This window comes from Morchella sextelata (assembly GCF_020137385.1).
Source record: "Morchella sextelata strain SCLS chromosome Unknown scls_17, whole genome shotgun sequence".
NCBI lineage: Eukaryota > Fungi > Ascomycota > Pezizomycetes > Pezizales > Morchellaceae > Morchella > Morchella sextelata.
In genome coordinates, this window is record NW_025408632.1 from 1,382,064 (window position 1) to 1,397,061 (window position 14,998).

The window sequence follows — 14,998 nt, forward strand, 5'->3', positions numbered from 1 at the left end:
TTGTGAATCATCTTTATCTTCTTTCAGAAAAGCTTCATACTATCTACTCTAATTGAACATCTCCTACTCTTTACGAGCAGTACAATCTACCGGCATGGGTCCTCCAAATCGAAACACATATCTTGAATACAAACGAAACACCGCTAGGCTTATCTGCTGGGTCGTCACGACAGCAACTAATGTTTCAAAGAATCTCGGACTAGATTCACCCTCAGTAGTTGTAGATCCTACTCTTCCACCTACTCCTCCAGTTTCTCCAGTAGCTACAAAAAGAGTCAATGGAAATAATGGAAAGGGCAAACACAGAAGAAAATCTCAGCCTCAGCCTCCTTCCCCCACGGTCACCGATGACCCCACTTCCAGTGCGAGTCCAGAGGTCACTGCGAACAAGCTTGTTTCTCTATCGAAATTTATTTCTTCCTCGTCTATGAAAGCTGTGCCATCGACAGTTTACAGCCTTTTTGAATCTGTCATTCGGTCTAGAACCGACGCATATAATTTCTGGCTTGATATAGACTTTGCAAATCCGTCTGAAGAAACCCAGAACTCTAACAAGGGCCACAAAGCATTTATCGATGCACTCCAGGCGGCGTTCGAAACCCTCGGCGGGCTAGAATGGAAACTCAAATGCAATGCCGAGCGGGAGCAGAAGCTCAAGGAAACCGCAACTAACAAGATAGGCCCTATACCAAAATCAAAGGAGCTCGAGCTGGATAACATGTTCGGCGGCCTCGAGATCGACGACATACCTTCTGGTGGCGAAAACGAGGATCCCGGGGGGAACCAGAACGAGTGGCTCAAGAACATTGTCCCGAAGCAGAACAGTGGTCAGAAGAAAGGCCCATCAAAGGCTCGGAAGTCCCCTGCACGGAAGGCTGCAGATTCGCAGGCACGGAGGTTGGAGAATTACAAGATTAAGAGTGATTCTGAGGCTTTGTTCGCTGCGTTTTGCTTTATGAAGGATCTTTTTGATCTCCGGAGGTGTGTGATCTCCGTGACTGTGATGAAGTGATCTTGGATGCGAATCAAATCGTAATCTAACATCATGGTTGATATTGGCCTGTAGACTGATACAAACAGCTACATTGCCGGTGTATGGCAGGAGGTTGCCAATGATACATTGAACACTGCCGTTGCAGGTGCTCTCAGCAACCTGGCAGCAGGGATGGTCAAACAGCTGCAGTTTGGTATCGCTGCAGACTTCCCACAGTGTAAAAATTTCCAGTCCATCATAGATTTACTCATTCCTGGGAATGCAGAGTATAAGTCTCTGACCGGCAAGACTACGGCTGGCAGTTCAGAGGAAACACAGGCAAATGGTGATAAAACGAACGAGGCTGGTGGTGGGGCTGCAAAGCATATGCCGGCCTTCAACGGCCTTGATATCACTGAAGGTTGCCTGATAAATGCGTATCGAGATCTTGTCACGTTCATCATCGACTATCGTAAAGGTCGCAATTGCAAACCAACACCACCTATTGCTGCTCTCAAGTGGGACCCCAACTTAGATCTTCATCAGTGCACTGATGATGAACGAAGAAAATGGAGATCCGATTTCGCTATCATGTGGCTCTACGACATGGTGAACCAGTTTGCATCTTCACGATTGACAGCAGATAAACAAGTGCAACCACTTGAAACAGTGGATTGGAAATCTGCAAAGTTTGGTCGGCGAGTTTTGTTTGGCCCCAGCGAGTTCTCAGGAGAGGTGACGCAGTTAGCAATGTCACTTAAACATAGCCCTCTCATCGAGGAGATCCAGCCACATATGGTCTTCCAAGTTCAGGTAATGATGGACTCCATGACGACTTTCAAACAGTGGCACTTCCATCTCCCTTCTTCGATCGCATCACAACGTACCATTTTCGGCCCTGAGGTTCCATTCGAGTTAGGTCGGCACATGGAGGATATGGAGGCTTTTAAAGAGGACTTCATCCCCGGATCTGAGTTGCTCATGAAAGAATTCAAAAAAACGGACCCAGAACGTTGGGAATTCCCGATTAGAAATGTGCCTCCATTAGTTTCTGAGATTGGGATTGTCCTTGGCGATTCTCTTCTCTCTCGATTGACCCACCGTGCATTTCAATCCCGGTTCCTTGACACCAATAGGAATGGGTTATGGGTGTACTGTCCATGGATTTGTGGGGTGGGTCTTGCGCAGGCACTCAATGTTGTTTTCGATTGGGGTAGAATTCTATGGGATAATTCAGGCATCTCATTAGCAATGTTCCACTTCTATAACATCCTCCTTGCAAATAAACACCTCAAAGAGCCCATGCCTTTATTCGAGGGTCTGCTTGAGATCTTCAGTAATCAGGTCTTTCGCGGCGGTCGTCGCCCTCGTAACAACTTCTTTAAGTACTGGAACGCCGCCTCTGGCGTGAAGGCCCAATACTTCGCTCCCCCATCGACAAAGCGTCTCCGAAAGGGCGGGGGCGTGGTCAATGATGGTGTTGAAACCAGCATGTGGCGCCGCCATGTCCGTACTTTTGACGAACTATCTAAGCTCGCTTTGCTTGGGGACGCAGACTGGATACCCGATAAAGTAGACCGTACAAAATTTCCAGCCCTCATTGCCCAGCAACAGTTGGTGTCAGGTTATAAAGGAAAACGGCACCTCCGCGAAACAAACACTTCGTTTCTCTCTGCAATTAAGCAAGACCTCGAGTCTGATCTCACTGGTCCTGTCCCCTTTAGTGGCCTCAACTTTCTCCTCATATTGTGGTTTTTCAACGGACTATTCCGAAAGGTGTATGAAGGAACCTTGGAACATCCCATCTCACAAGCACATCCACTAGATGCACACGGTAAATGGCAGGACACGGTATTGTACCTTGCATTATTTCCAGTATTGGTGGAGGACCAACTTGGAAGTCGCCTAGATAACGACCTACTGAAATGTATGGCTGAGATTTTCGAAGACGAGATGGACGGATTTGAGCTGAACGATTTTGTCTACTTCGATGAGAGAAGATCCAGGGTGAAAGAGAGATCAGAAGAAGACGATGAGCCAGGGTGGAGGGATTTTGAGAAGTTTATCGTTAGAGGCGGATTCTTCAAGGATGAAGATGATCAGAGTGACGGTGAGTATTAAGCTATGTGGTAGCTATACGTTCAAGACGACTAGAAAAGTCTATTGCGTAGCTTTTATGTCACTAGACTTTAGAGAAGGACAGTGTTTTGGAGGTTTGGGCGCATGTATGTCCACATATATTTATTGCAAGAACGAATAAAAAGACAATATATAGGACAATTCCGCAAAATCTTATAATTATAACTGTTTTTATTATATCTTTCTGTTGTCCAAAATTCTGCCTTGATGGGGCATGTCATGAGAAGATGTTTACTCATGAGATATCACTCGGCCTTGGCAGATTTCATATTACTATGGCAATATTCCTAATGACAAAGCGATTAAGTATTTATCCTGAAAGAGTACCTTAACAATATTGGATAGGGTTGTTGCACAAAGCTAAAGGCTACTATATGTTTGATAAATCTAATTAAAGTATAGCGGGACAAGGGTTGCTCGCTCACAAGTCACGACAATTCCCCTAGCTCCAGGCCCCAGCCCACTAATTCTGTTCCGGACTCCAGTACATAAATGTGCGTTGTTTGTGCTCTGTGTCACGTATATTAAACTTCTACATTAGTGCCTTTTGTACTTATTACTAGAATAATTAAGCTTTTTATGCGGTTCCTAGATTTAACAACAAGTGTAACACAACGTGGACTTCAAATCTTATTCTCTCAACAAATATAACAAGACTTTATATAAGGTGTGGGGTTAGAAAGCCAGATCTCATCGGAATAACCTCTTTTTGAATGGTTTTGATGTTGCACCGCGGCCGTTGAATCCTATTGTGAGTTATTTAGCTCAAAATTAACTTTTATAAACATAATTTCGCCAAATCCCTCCATGTTATCTTTGATCTCGGGATAGCTATGGGGACAATGATCGATAGTCTTTTGCTACCTGGTCCTATTGTCTTCTAAGCCTATCTTCAATGCTATCAAATATTGTATCAGCGTTATCATCTATTTTTTTAGGGGCAGGGGTTTAGGTCTCAACCGAGTCCTTATTAATTATAATTAGGCATTCGCACGGATTCTATTTTCGCAAGAAGCCCGGTCCATGCTATGCTGTGCGGCAACGCCTGTGAGCATGTAGGCGTCAAACAGAGTCATACGTTTGTCCCTTGCCCATACTCTAGTAGCATGGCACGCGCGTTAGGCTTTAAATTCAGTTTCGAGAAATTTTTTTGTTTAATTCCGGTGTCCTAATAATTAACTAATAATACTGGTACCGAACTTGTCCTAGGGTGTCGATGCCAAGGTGCGTGATAATGACTGATAACAGCTGTTCTTGGCCGGGCATACATACATACACCGCATAAGCTTCCCGCCTAGGCCGCTACACAGCATGATTCACACCACACCGGGGTGGTTTCTACCCCCGTTTCAAGCTTTCTAGAAGAGTACTGCAGCAAATTCAGCTGGCACTGTGCACTGCATGTCTTACCACTATGCACTCATCCCTTGTGCGGGTTGCTGTCAATGACGCCATGAACATAAAATCACGGAACTTCAGTACCGGTGTTAAAACTTTATATTCGGAACGGTTCTTTCAAATATTTTAGAGCTTGAGATCATCAGCCGGTATCACAAAGCTCAACGAGAAATAATATAGCCAAAGAAAACTGCTCCAAACAAGAAGCAATTGCGGAAGCAAAACAAGAATTAACCCCAGCCATGAAACCCAAACCCAATAGGAAAAATACATAACCACCGATACCATCTATCTGGTTATCGCCATGAAAACATCGAACGAGCTTTCTTTTCCCATCCGTTACTAACTATTTCCCGAACAATTCATTTTTATTTTATTTTTCCGCCGAAACCCCCTTAATTCCATCCTAGACGTTTTCGGAAACATTGCTCCAAACGCAAGGAATCATGGGGCGTTGTTGCCCTCGGGTTACTCCGGTATCGACTCAATGACAGCCTTGGTTTTATCTGTCCTCCCCAGGCCCCAGTGCGATTTATCAGCTCCTGCAAACGGTCACCCCAAGCATCAAAGTGCGCGGCGGGTAAAAGTCAACTAACGCGACCATGAAAGGAGTAAATGGGGTGTATATGGTGGGGAGGAAGAAACCTCTCTTCGAGAGGTTCCCCACTCGACAGGAGCGGAGATTCGTTGTGAAACCAAAATTGGGATGACAGAAGGGATAATAGGAAACAAAAAAAGAAAAAAAAGTGACGGAGGAGGATACTAACGCAAACGAAAGGGGACCCTCTTCAGGTGGAGCATCAGCGGGGCATACATACAGAACGCCACATAATTCCTGAACGGCTTGAACTTGTCTTTGGGGTCCGGATAATACCACGCGGCGTCCTTAATGTATACACCTATTCACAGCAGACACAATTAAGAAACGAACGGTGGCAATGGAAGCCCAGATGAGAGGGAGAGGAGACAAGATGCGTACCATCAACTTCTACATTGTAATATGAGGCAGTTCCCTTCCATCCACAGATGGTATTTGTGTCTGAAGGAGTGAGAAAGCTCCGGGTGATAGCACTGTAGTATTGGTCAGTAAATCCTCGGCCGCAATGCTCATTGAATTGCAGTGAATGCAGCTTCACTTACGATGGCGGGAACTGTAAATTTCAAATCATCTATTAGCTATAAAAACATATTTTGGCGATAAGAGCAGTGATAGTTCTAGGAAGCTGTAGGAGGTCTCTTACGTAGATATTTCCCTCGACAGTCTCGTATTCGTCCGACTCGGCGATGACCTTTCCGTTGATTTTGGCAGTTGCTTTTGGGGGCATTGTGGCTGTTTGGATGATAGGAGTCAGGGAATGTTAACTAGCGAGTGTACAGCTTATCTGAGCTGGGATGCCTGAGATGGGACCTGAAGCTTGTGGAGGTTGAAGTTTAAAGGATAGAGTACGAGGAAGGGGACTCTAGGACCAAAGAGGAGAAACGATGGAGAACTGCAACCAAGGGATACGATTACTAGAGAAGAGGAAAGAGGCGGCCCAGGGGTGGGGGGAATTGAAGTTATTTATTCTATGTCTAAGAAGCTTTCAATGCTGACACTATCTGCATGGCGATAACTTCAACCGCGTTTATAATAATGATGATGATTTCCATGTTGGGTCTACCCCTCCCTAGCATTAATGATACCCACAGCCCCTCTCTGTATGAACCAGGGGTGGTGTGTTAAGTTATTTACAAAAGCATGTAGGTATGTATCTCATAGGTGATATTCTACTCTAAGAGTGGATACATGCAGTCAGAAAGCAGGGAATGGTGGGGGGTGGGATGGATTGATGGCCCATGGGTGGGTGTGGTGGTGTCCATAGCGGGGGCTCGATTGGCAGGTCTTGAACACAACAGCCGGCGGGAGAAGGGAGAAGGGCAGAAGCGGAAGAGTGTCTTGTAGCGGGCGTGTATCATAAGTGCTGTTACCTGTCCGTTCACGATAGTGATAAGTGCAATGTGTAACTTGTCTATGGATTCGCTAGGAGTATGTGGCAGCCAAGCCGAGGAATGGAGGATGAGGAAGAGCCTGAAGAGGAAGAGAAGGAGGACGCGGATGAGGTGAGGAGGAACAGGAGGAGGCTCTTCGGCTCTGTACTGAAGACCGTTTGTGGCTTTGCAGCTGTCTGTCTCAGGGTAAGTGAAACAAACGGCGCCAGAAAAAACAAACTTCGGGTTCTGACGTACGTATATAGGAACGGAACGGTCGGGAAAAAAGAAAGGAAAAAGAAAAACACCAGGGAAAAGGATATATCAACCGAATCAACACGATCGTGAGATTCAAATCCTTAAGAATAAACCCTGTCGAAGGCCTAGCTAGCATGAGTAGTTTCGGGTGACGGATGCGGCGTCTTTCGGCTTCAGTACTAAAAATTGAAGAGCATGACGGCGCCGCCGAGGGCTGCTTATTCTACTTTTGAGCCTCGTGCAGAGATGGAAGGTCCATAATTTTCCATAAAAGACCCACCATAGCCCTCAACACGGCTGTGAGAGGCTCCCAAGATTAACTCTACATACGCTAGAAATTCATTCCCTGCATAACTTCTTAAACCCATGGATTCTTCTCAGTTTCGCGCTGCGGCACATTCCGCGATTGACCAGAGTTTGTACCCAGCCTGGTCCCTGATAGTAAACCGCAACATGAACTGATAATTGGAGCAGTAATCGGTTACTATGATACCATTGAAGACCGCAGAGTTTTGTCTGGCGTTGAACCTGGATATCTGAAGAATCTCCTCCCAGATGGCCCTCCTGTCGATGGGGAAGTATGGGCTGAGATTCAGAAGGACATCGAGTCGAAAATTATACCTGGTATAACACATTGGTAATTACTTGTCCTGTCCCAGATTCGGCCAAGAAGTAGAAATTACAAGGCTCTAACAAAACCTCTAGGCAATCGCCCAACTTCCTCGCCTTCTTTCCCGCAAACTCAAGCTACCCAGGAATCCTCGGCGAACTGTATTCAGCAGCTTTTACCTCTGCAAATTTCAACTGGTTGTGCTCTCCAGCTGCAACAGAGCTGGAGACAATCGTTCTTGACTGGTTATGCAAGCTTCTCAATCTCCCCGAATGCTATCTTTCAACGTCTCCCAATGGTGGTGGGGGTGTCATCCAGGGTTCTGCTTCAGAAGCGATTGTTACGGTTGTTGTTACGGCTCGGGACAGATATCTTAAAATGTTATCTGCAGGGGCTAAGACGGAAGAAAAGAAGGAGGAAATAATTGACGCCCACCGAGATAAGCTCGTGGCGATTTTTAGTGATCAAGCGCACTCGTCAACACAGAAGGGCTGCCAAATCGCTGGTGTCAAACATCGCTCAATTAAGGTAGCTGGTTCTCCAATATCAAACTATTCTCTCACTGGTCCATTATTGCGTCAAAAACTCGAGGAGCTCAAGGAACAGGGCTTGGAGCCCTTCTACCTAACACTTACACTCGGAACTACTTCAACCTGTGCGGTTGATAATTTTGCAGAGATCATAGAGGTTTTGAAAGATTATCCACAAATCTGGGTCCACGTTGACGCTGCGTATGCTGGAGCTGCGCTGATATGTGAAGAATTTCAACACCTCACAGCTGGGTTTGAGAACTTCGACTCGTTCGACATGAACATGCATAAATGGCTGCTCACAAATTTCGATTGCAGGTTTGTTTCCCATTTCCACTCAGATCTAAGTATTTGTTAACGTATCAACTTCAAGTTGCCTGTATGTGAAAGAACGCGAGCACCTCTTTGATGCTCTTTCAATAACTCCCGCTTATCTTCGCAACCCCTTCACTGCTTCCGGTCGTGTTACCGACTATCGTGACTGGCAGATTCCGCTCGGACGTCGTTTCCGTGCCCTGAAGATTTGGTTTGTGATGCGAACATATGGAGTGTCCGGTCTCCAACACCATGTTCGCAATATTATTTCCATTGGCGAGCACTTTACCTCGCTTATCAAATCCCGGTCAGATCTATTCACTATCATTGCACCCCCGGCATTTGCTTTGACCGTATTTGTGGTCAACCCTGTGAATGGCGGTGGGGCAGAGGAGAGGAATAAGCTTACAAAGACTGTTTATGAATCTGTAAACGAAGAGGGCAAGATCTTTATCACAAGTGGTGTTGTAGATGACATCTACATGATACGTGTGGTGGGGGCTAGCCCCAAGACAAGGAAAGAGCACTTAGAAAGGGCGTTTGGAATCATCGTAGAGATGGCCGAGAAGGTTAGGGGTGAGAAGGAGGAGTATAAAAACGCTGATGTTAGGGAAGTTAGGGAGGTCCAACTTAGGGGGCTTTAGATCCAATCTTTGTAGATGAGCCCTATAAACTAGAATTTTATACATGTAGGTTATACATCCTGTGTATGTATGGGCAGTAAAGAAACCTAGGAAGATAATGGAGACAAAAGGCTCTCACAATCTGACCAGACCCTCAAATCAAAGGGTCTTCAAACACAAACTATCTGTTTCGTTTTCTACGATAGACCTTGTACTTGGCTGTCCTATAGAAAACGGGGCAGAATATCACTGGCCAATCCACATTATCTTAATGCCCACTGAATATACAACCCCCAATGTACATGTGCCTGGCTCGGATAGAGATAGCATAAGCTTAAGTACATGTAACGCTTCTTTTAGTTTTTCGCTTCTAGCATACATATACTTACATGTAATCATCCCCCGAAGGTAAGGTATCGGGGATAAGCTTATATGCACACATGCCTTGCATACGAGTGAGAAATCATGAACCGAAGAGCTCATCTCTGAAGCTTGTGCGCCCTACGTGACGTCACCGGCAAAGAAGTTTCAACGTGGTGTTTCAACCTCGGGAAACACTCCAAAAGCGTTTTGTTCGATACCTATCCGATGATCAGCAAAGTAAAAGTAATTCCTCAAGTCGAAATACTCTAGTAGACCACCGGATTCCAATTTAATGTTTCCAAGACAGGTAGCTAAGGACAGCGGGGAAGAGGTAGTTGCACGTGTCTCAAATCCCCCCATGACCCGTGTTACAATCCCTTCCGGATCCCCCCACAGAGCCTCAAGACGACTACTGTAACTCCCTTGAGCTTCGTCCTCAAAAATCTCCAACATTCCCAAGAAATAAACAAGAGAACGACATACCGCACTAACCATGGCCGAACTGGCCAACACACTAACGTCTTCCCTTATCGCCGCCGCCACATCTACCGCTAACGCGACGGGAGACCTCACGACTTCACATGTGGTGCACGATTCAACACAACAGAGTATATTTTGGCTCTCGGTATCGCTGATATATAGCGCAGCATACCTACTCCAGAGAATCAGCTTTTGGATCATTAGCTTTAGCGGCTATACTATTCCAACATGGTTATTTACGCTTTTTAGTACGAGCTTGACGTTTACCATGAACTTTACGACGCTGTTTGTTCCCTTGGACCCTAAGCTCGTATCACTTCAGCAAAAACGATAAAAAATACTGATCTTTGTGAGATGAATATAGCTTAATTATACTACTCTTATTTGGATCGATAGTGTCATGGGCCGTCCGTTACCGGCTACTCTACAACTACAACCGTCTCCCACACGAGCCGCAACGAAAGGAGCCAGAAATCGATTTGTTCCCGGATAGCCAAGAGGGGGACTCTAAGCCAGGACTGAGCAACTATCTAGATGAATTCTTAAGTGCGATTAAGGTTTTTGGGTATCTGGAACGGCCCGTATTCCATGAACTCACGAGGAGTATGCAGACAAGGAAACTGCTTGCTGGTATATTCTATTCCCATCTGGTCTTAGCTGAGCGAAGTACTGAAACCCGGGATTACTAGGAGAAACATTGCTACTCGAGGAGGAGAAAGGGTTTTGTATCGTCGTTGATGGTCTTGTTCAGGTGTTTGTCAAAGCCGCCCGCACTGCCGCCATGGAGGCGGATGCGGGACCGGCTGGATATGGCGGGGCATTTCACGATGAGGAAGAGGAAACCTTGGAAGATGGTCAAGGTTACCAACTCCTCACAGAGGTGAAGAATGGCGCGCCGATGAGTAGTTTATTTACCATCCTAAGCTTATTCACTGAGGACGTGAAGTTGCGGCACGAAGATGAAGATGAGGGGAATATGTCCACAAGTAGTAGTATGGTAAACCTACAGTCCGCTGGTGATCTGAATCCGTATGATACAGCGGACATTAGTACTGGAAGGTATCAGCAGACGAGAATGGCACCTGTTCCCCCGTTTTCACTGAATGGGGGTGGAGATTCGAGAAATACTTCGAGACCTGTTACTCCCGGAGAGGGTCAGTCACATAATCATCCTCCCCCCCAACCGCAGAGACCACAGAGGCCACGAATGAAGAAATCGAAATCTGTGCATCCAGATATTGTGGCCCGAGCTACAGTTGATACGACTATCGCAGTCATCCCAGCGAGCGCGTTTAGAAGGCTCACAAGGATATATCCTAAAGCCACGGCCCATATCGTCCAAGTTATTCTTACAAGGTTCCAGAGGGTTACGTTCCTAACAGGATATAATTATCTTGGCCTGACCAGTGAGGTATTACGGACCGAAAAATTCATGAATAGGTACACTATGTATGAGCTTCCAAACCACCTGCGCGGTGGGGCTCTTGACAGGTTAAAAGAAAAGTTTAAGAGCGAGCAAGAACGCGCAGAGTTGGAGGATTCAATGAAAGGAATTGTTTTACATAATCCTGGTGCTGCCGCAGCAAGGAGAAGAAGATCCAGTAGTTCTCTGCGCAAAGAGGCGGCAGTTCACGCCCGCCTTGCCGCTGCTAGAGGTATCCCATCGCCGGCATTAGATACCGCTTCTTCGCCATTGAGGAATAAGCCAGTCGATCTACCAAGTTCACCCGCATTACGGCCCAAATTTTACGGCAGTCTTTCGATTGCAAACCAGATATCACCGTTCTCCCAGGGCTGGACTGTATCTCAACCTTCCGGGCTAGATGCAGAAACTCTAGGGGCTGGAGAGCGGCCTTTTAACCCGTTTTCGAAAAGGGCTGCAAAGTTTATGCCAGATGGAACTGAAAATGAGGATATGGTATTCCGTGAAGCGGTTTTGGAATGTATGTTCAAAGCGATTGGATTAACGGGATCCACAATCAATACCATCACCGGAACTGAATCTGGCGACCAATCACCACGTCTGGTATCATATGATTCCATGCGCCAAAAGGCAGTGTTCACAAATGCATTTGGCCATTTTGACGCTTATGACGGGTCCCACGATGGAGAAACTGATTCAATTGCCAGTACCAGTGTTAGTGGCGCCAGTACAAGTGGATTCGTCAGTGGAGGTATCAGTGGCATACACGCTGATCTTAAGGATGACGTTGAGATTGTGTTTTTCCCCAAAGGTGCAGTGCTCGTGGAGCAGGGTGAGAGGAACCCAGGATTGTATTATGTTATTGATGGATTCCTTGATGTGTCCATCCCGGTTGACGAGAAAGACAGTGGAAGTGTCTTGGGAGGAGGAAACAGTGGCACACCAATGAATATTGGTTCTCTTGGAGCTGATTTGGGCCTACCACCTTTAAAGAGACAAAGCTCATTTGCCAGCAGTTCAAGTCAGCGCCCATCAGGAATAGGGAGAGGGAAAAAGTTGGGTAGAAAAAGTTTGTTTATGATTAAGCCTGGTGGAGTTGCGGGATACATTGGTTCCATCAGCAGTTATAGAAGTTTCATAGACGTTAGAGCTAAGACCGATGTATATGTGGGCTTTTTGCCGAGAGCGGCGCTGGAAAGGATTGTCGAGAGGCATCCAGTTGTCTTACTTACGATGGCGAAGAGGTTGACGAGTCTTCTACCAAGGTTGATTTTGCACATCGACTTCGCACTTGAGTGGTTGCAAGTTAATGCTGGTCAGGTCATTTACCACCAGGGTGATGAGAGGTATGTTTCCTTTTCCGGCCGCTATTTTTCAAGGTTCATTTGCTAAACATCCCCAAGTGATGCGATTTATATTGTTCTCAATGGGCGCTTGAGGGCGATACTCGAGAATGAAGATGGGGAAATGAGGGTTGTCGGAGAGTTCGGTCAGGGAGAGAGTGTCGGCGAGTTAGAGGTCATGACCGAGACAACCCGTCCGGCTACACTCCATGCCATTCGCGATACTGAGATCGCCAAATTTCCGAAGTCTCTGTTTAACAGTCTTGCACTAGAACATCCAGGAATCACAATTCAAATTTCGAAGATTATTGCGTCAAGGATGAGGGCGTTAGTTGACGATCCGCTTTCAGAACAACGTAGAGGCATTGAACGTACCGGGAGCTCTGCAGTAAAAAAGGTTTCTTCCACAATGAACCTACGGACAGTCTGTGTGTTGCCTATCACTGCAGGTGTGCCGGTTGGCGAGTTCTCGCACCGTCTCTCAAACGCACTCACACAGATTGGTGCCCCCAATGGTGTAACGGTCTTGAATCAAACTGCAATTCTCAACCACCTTGGCCGTCATGCATTCAGCCGCATGGGCAAGCTTAAACTTCAAGGCTATCTTGCTGATCTCGAGGAGCGATATGGAATGGTCATCTACGTTGCTGATACCTCTGTCAATGCTCCATGGACACAGACTTGTATCAGTCAAGCAGATTGCATTCTATTAGTAGGATTGGCTGAAGGCAATCCTGCAATCGGTGAGTACGAGAAGTTCTTGGTAGGAATGAAAACAACGGCGAGGAAAGAGTTAGTACTATTACACGTAGAGAGATATTGCACCCCCGGATTGACAAGAACATGGCTTAAGAACCGTATGTGGGTTAACGGCGGACACCATCACATCCAGATGGCGTTCAGGACCACCCCAGAGCCAGTCCATCCACAAGTCAAGAAGTTTAGTGCGTTGAAGCAGCGAGTCCAGATCTTGCAAGCTGAGATCACTAAATACACCTCCAGGCGGATACGCAATACGCCAGTCTATTCTTCCGAGACACCTGTTAAGGGCGATTTCCATAGACTAGCGAGAAGATTGTGCGGAAAGTCTATTGGTCTTGTTCTTGGTGGCGGAGGTGCCAGAGGTATTTCACAAGTGGGTGTAATCAGAGCGTTAGAAGAGGCAGGAATCCCTATCGATATCGTTGGTGGAACGAGTATTGGTGCATTCGTCGGGGCTCTTTACTCAAGAGATGCTGATATCGTACCCGTCCTGGGACGCGCGAAGAAATTCGCGGGGAGAATGGCAAGTTTGTGGAGATTTGTCTTGGACTTGACATATCCATCGTAAGTACTCCATGTGTATGGTCAGTAGACCCATCATACAGACCACTAACTCTTCTGCCTGTAGCGTATCCTACACCACCGGCCACGAGTTCAACCGCGGTATTTTCAAGACCTTTGGAAACTCGCAGATTGAGGACTTCTGGCTCGAATTCTACTGCAACACCACCTCCATCTCCAAGTCCCGGATGGAAATACACACCTCCGGGTACGCCTGGCGGTACATCCGTGCCTCCATGTCACTCGCCGGTCTTCTCCCACCTTTGTGTGATGAAGGTGATATGCTTCTGGATGGTGGCTATGTCGATAACCTCACTGTTGCGCACATGAAAAGCCTGGGTGCAGATGTCATCTTTGCTGTCGATGTTGGCAGTATCGACGATAACACACCACAGCAGTTCGGAGACAGTTTGAGCGGCTTTTGGGCGTTCTTCAATAGGTAGGTCTTGCTGGTCTACAGTTGACTTTGATGAACCTTCTAATGAGATGAATAGATGGAACCCCTTCTCACCACACGCTAACCCGCCGACGCTGGCCGAGATTCAAGCCCGTCTCGCCTATGTCTCTAGCGTGGACGCACTAGAGCGGGCCAAGCTGATTCCTGGGTGTATCTACATGCGGCCCCCCATCGACGCATACGGGACACTTGACTTTGCAAAGTTTGATGAAATTTATAGAGTTGGTTATGAGTATGGGAAGAAGTTCTTGGAGGATATCAAGGCGAAGGGAATGCTGCCGAACGAGAGTGCTACTGGGCAGGTGGGTAGGGGCTTGAGGAGGACGACGATGGCACCAAGGAGGGCCAGTGTTTAAATGCCTGAGGGGGTGAGGGCACGTTGATTTATATGATACCTTTTTTTTATGCATTTGGCGTTTATTGTAGGGTCTCTATAACTATGAGCCTAATAGGAAATTGATATTCTACTCTTGGTTTGGGGTTGTGAAGTGAATATCGTCTCGCTCTTTCTGAGTAGATTAGAGTAATGTGATTACGTAGAAATTCGGGATTAAACAGCATTCTAGCTGGAACCCACTTTTTGGTACTGTTATAGGCGATGATTCTCTTTAAGCTTTTCATTCTCGGCCTCTTCCTACCATGGAACTATCAGCCATCTCTCTTACCATATTACTCTATGAGTGCTGTAGTTACATATGATATCATAGTAATACTAAGTTATGTAAGGTGTCGAATTAAAATGATATTTTAGCCAAAACACTGAATCATTTCCCCGACTCTTTACTGCTTAGAGAT

The 14,998-nt window shown here is 46.4% G+C and overlaps 4 protein-coding genes across 4 annotated transcripts; 3 read left to right on the forward strand and 1 right to left on the reverse strand.

Annotated features, from left to right (window-relative positions):
* Positions 1-94: 94 nt before the first annotated feature.
* H6S33_004461 (uncharacterized protein) lies at positions 95-3,094 on the forward strand (the record flags this gene model as incomplete). The annotated part of the gene is made up of 2 exons (XM_044835825.1): positions 95-981; positions 1,081-3,094. 2 exons carry the CDS (start codon positions 95-97, stop codon positions 3,092-3,094), a joined length of 2,901 nt encoding a protein of 966 aa, XP_044691199.1.
* A 2,178-nt stretch (positions 3,095-5,272) lies between these two features.
* Positions 5,273-5,835, reverse strand: H6S33_004462 (uncharacterized protein; the record flags this gene model as incomplete). The annotated part of the gene is made up of 4 exons (XM_044835826.1): positions 5,273-5,409; positions 5,490-5,581; positions 5,651-5,661; positions 5,752-5,835. 4 exons carry the CDS (start codon positions 5,833-5,835, stop codon positions 5,273-5,275), a joined length of 324 nt encoding a protein of 107 aa, XP_044691200.1.
* A 724-nt stretch (positions 5,836-6,559) lies between these two features.
* On the forward strand, positions 6,560-8,835 carry H6S33_004463 (uncharacterized protein; the record flags this gene model as incomplete). Its single annotated transcript, XM_044835827.1, has 5 exons — positions 6,560-6,685; positions 6,929-6,989; positions 7,211-7,373; positions 7,442-8,194; positions 8,250-8,835. 5 exons carry the CDS (start codon positions 6,560-6,562, stop codon positions 8,833-8,835), a joined length of 1,689 nt encoding a protein of 562 aa, XP_044691201.1.
* Positions 8,836-9,670: 835 nt separating this feature from the next.
* H6S33_004464 (uncharacterized protein) lies at positions 9,671-14,559 on the forward strand (the record flags this gene model as incomplete). Its single annotated transcript, XM_044835828.1, has 6 exons — positions 9,671-9,942; positions 10,022-10,287; positions 10,347-12,426; positions 12,484-13,749; positions 13,814-14,185; positions 14,241-14,559. 6 exons carry the CDS (start codon positions 9,671-9,673, stop codon positions 14,557-14,559), a joined length of 4,575 nt encoding a protein of 1,524 aa, XP_044691202.1.
* Between the last annotated feature and the right edge of the window lie 439 nt (positions 14,560-14,998).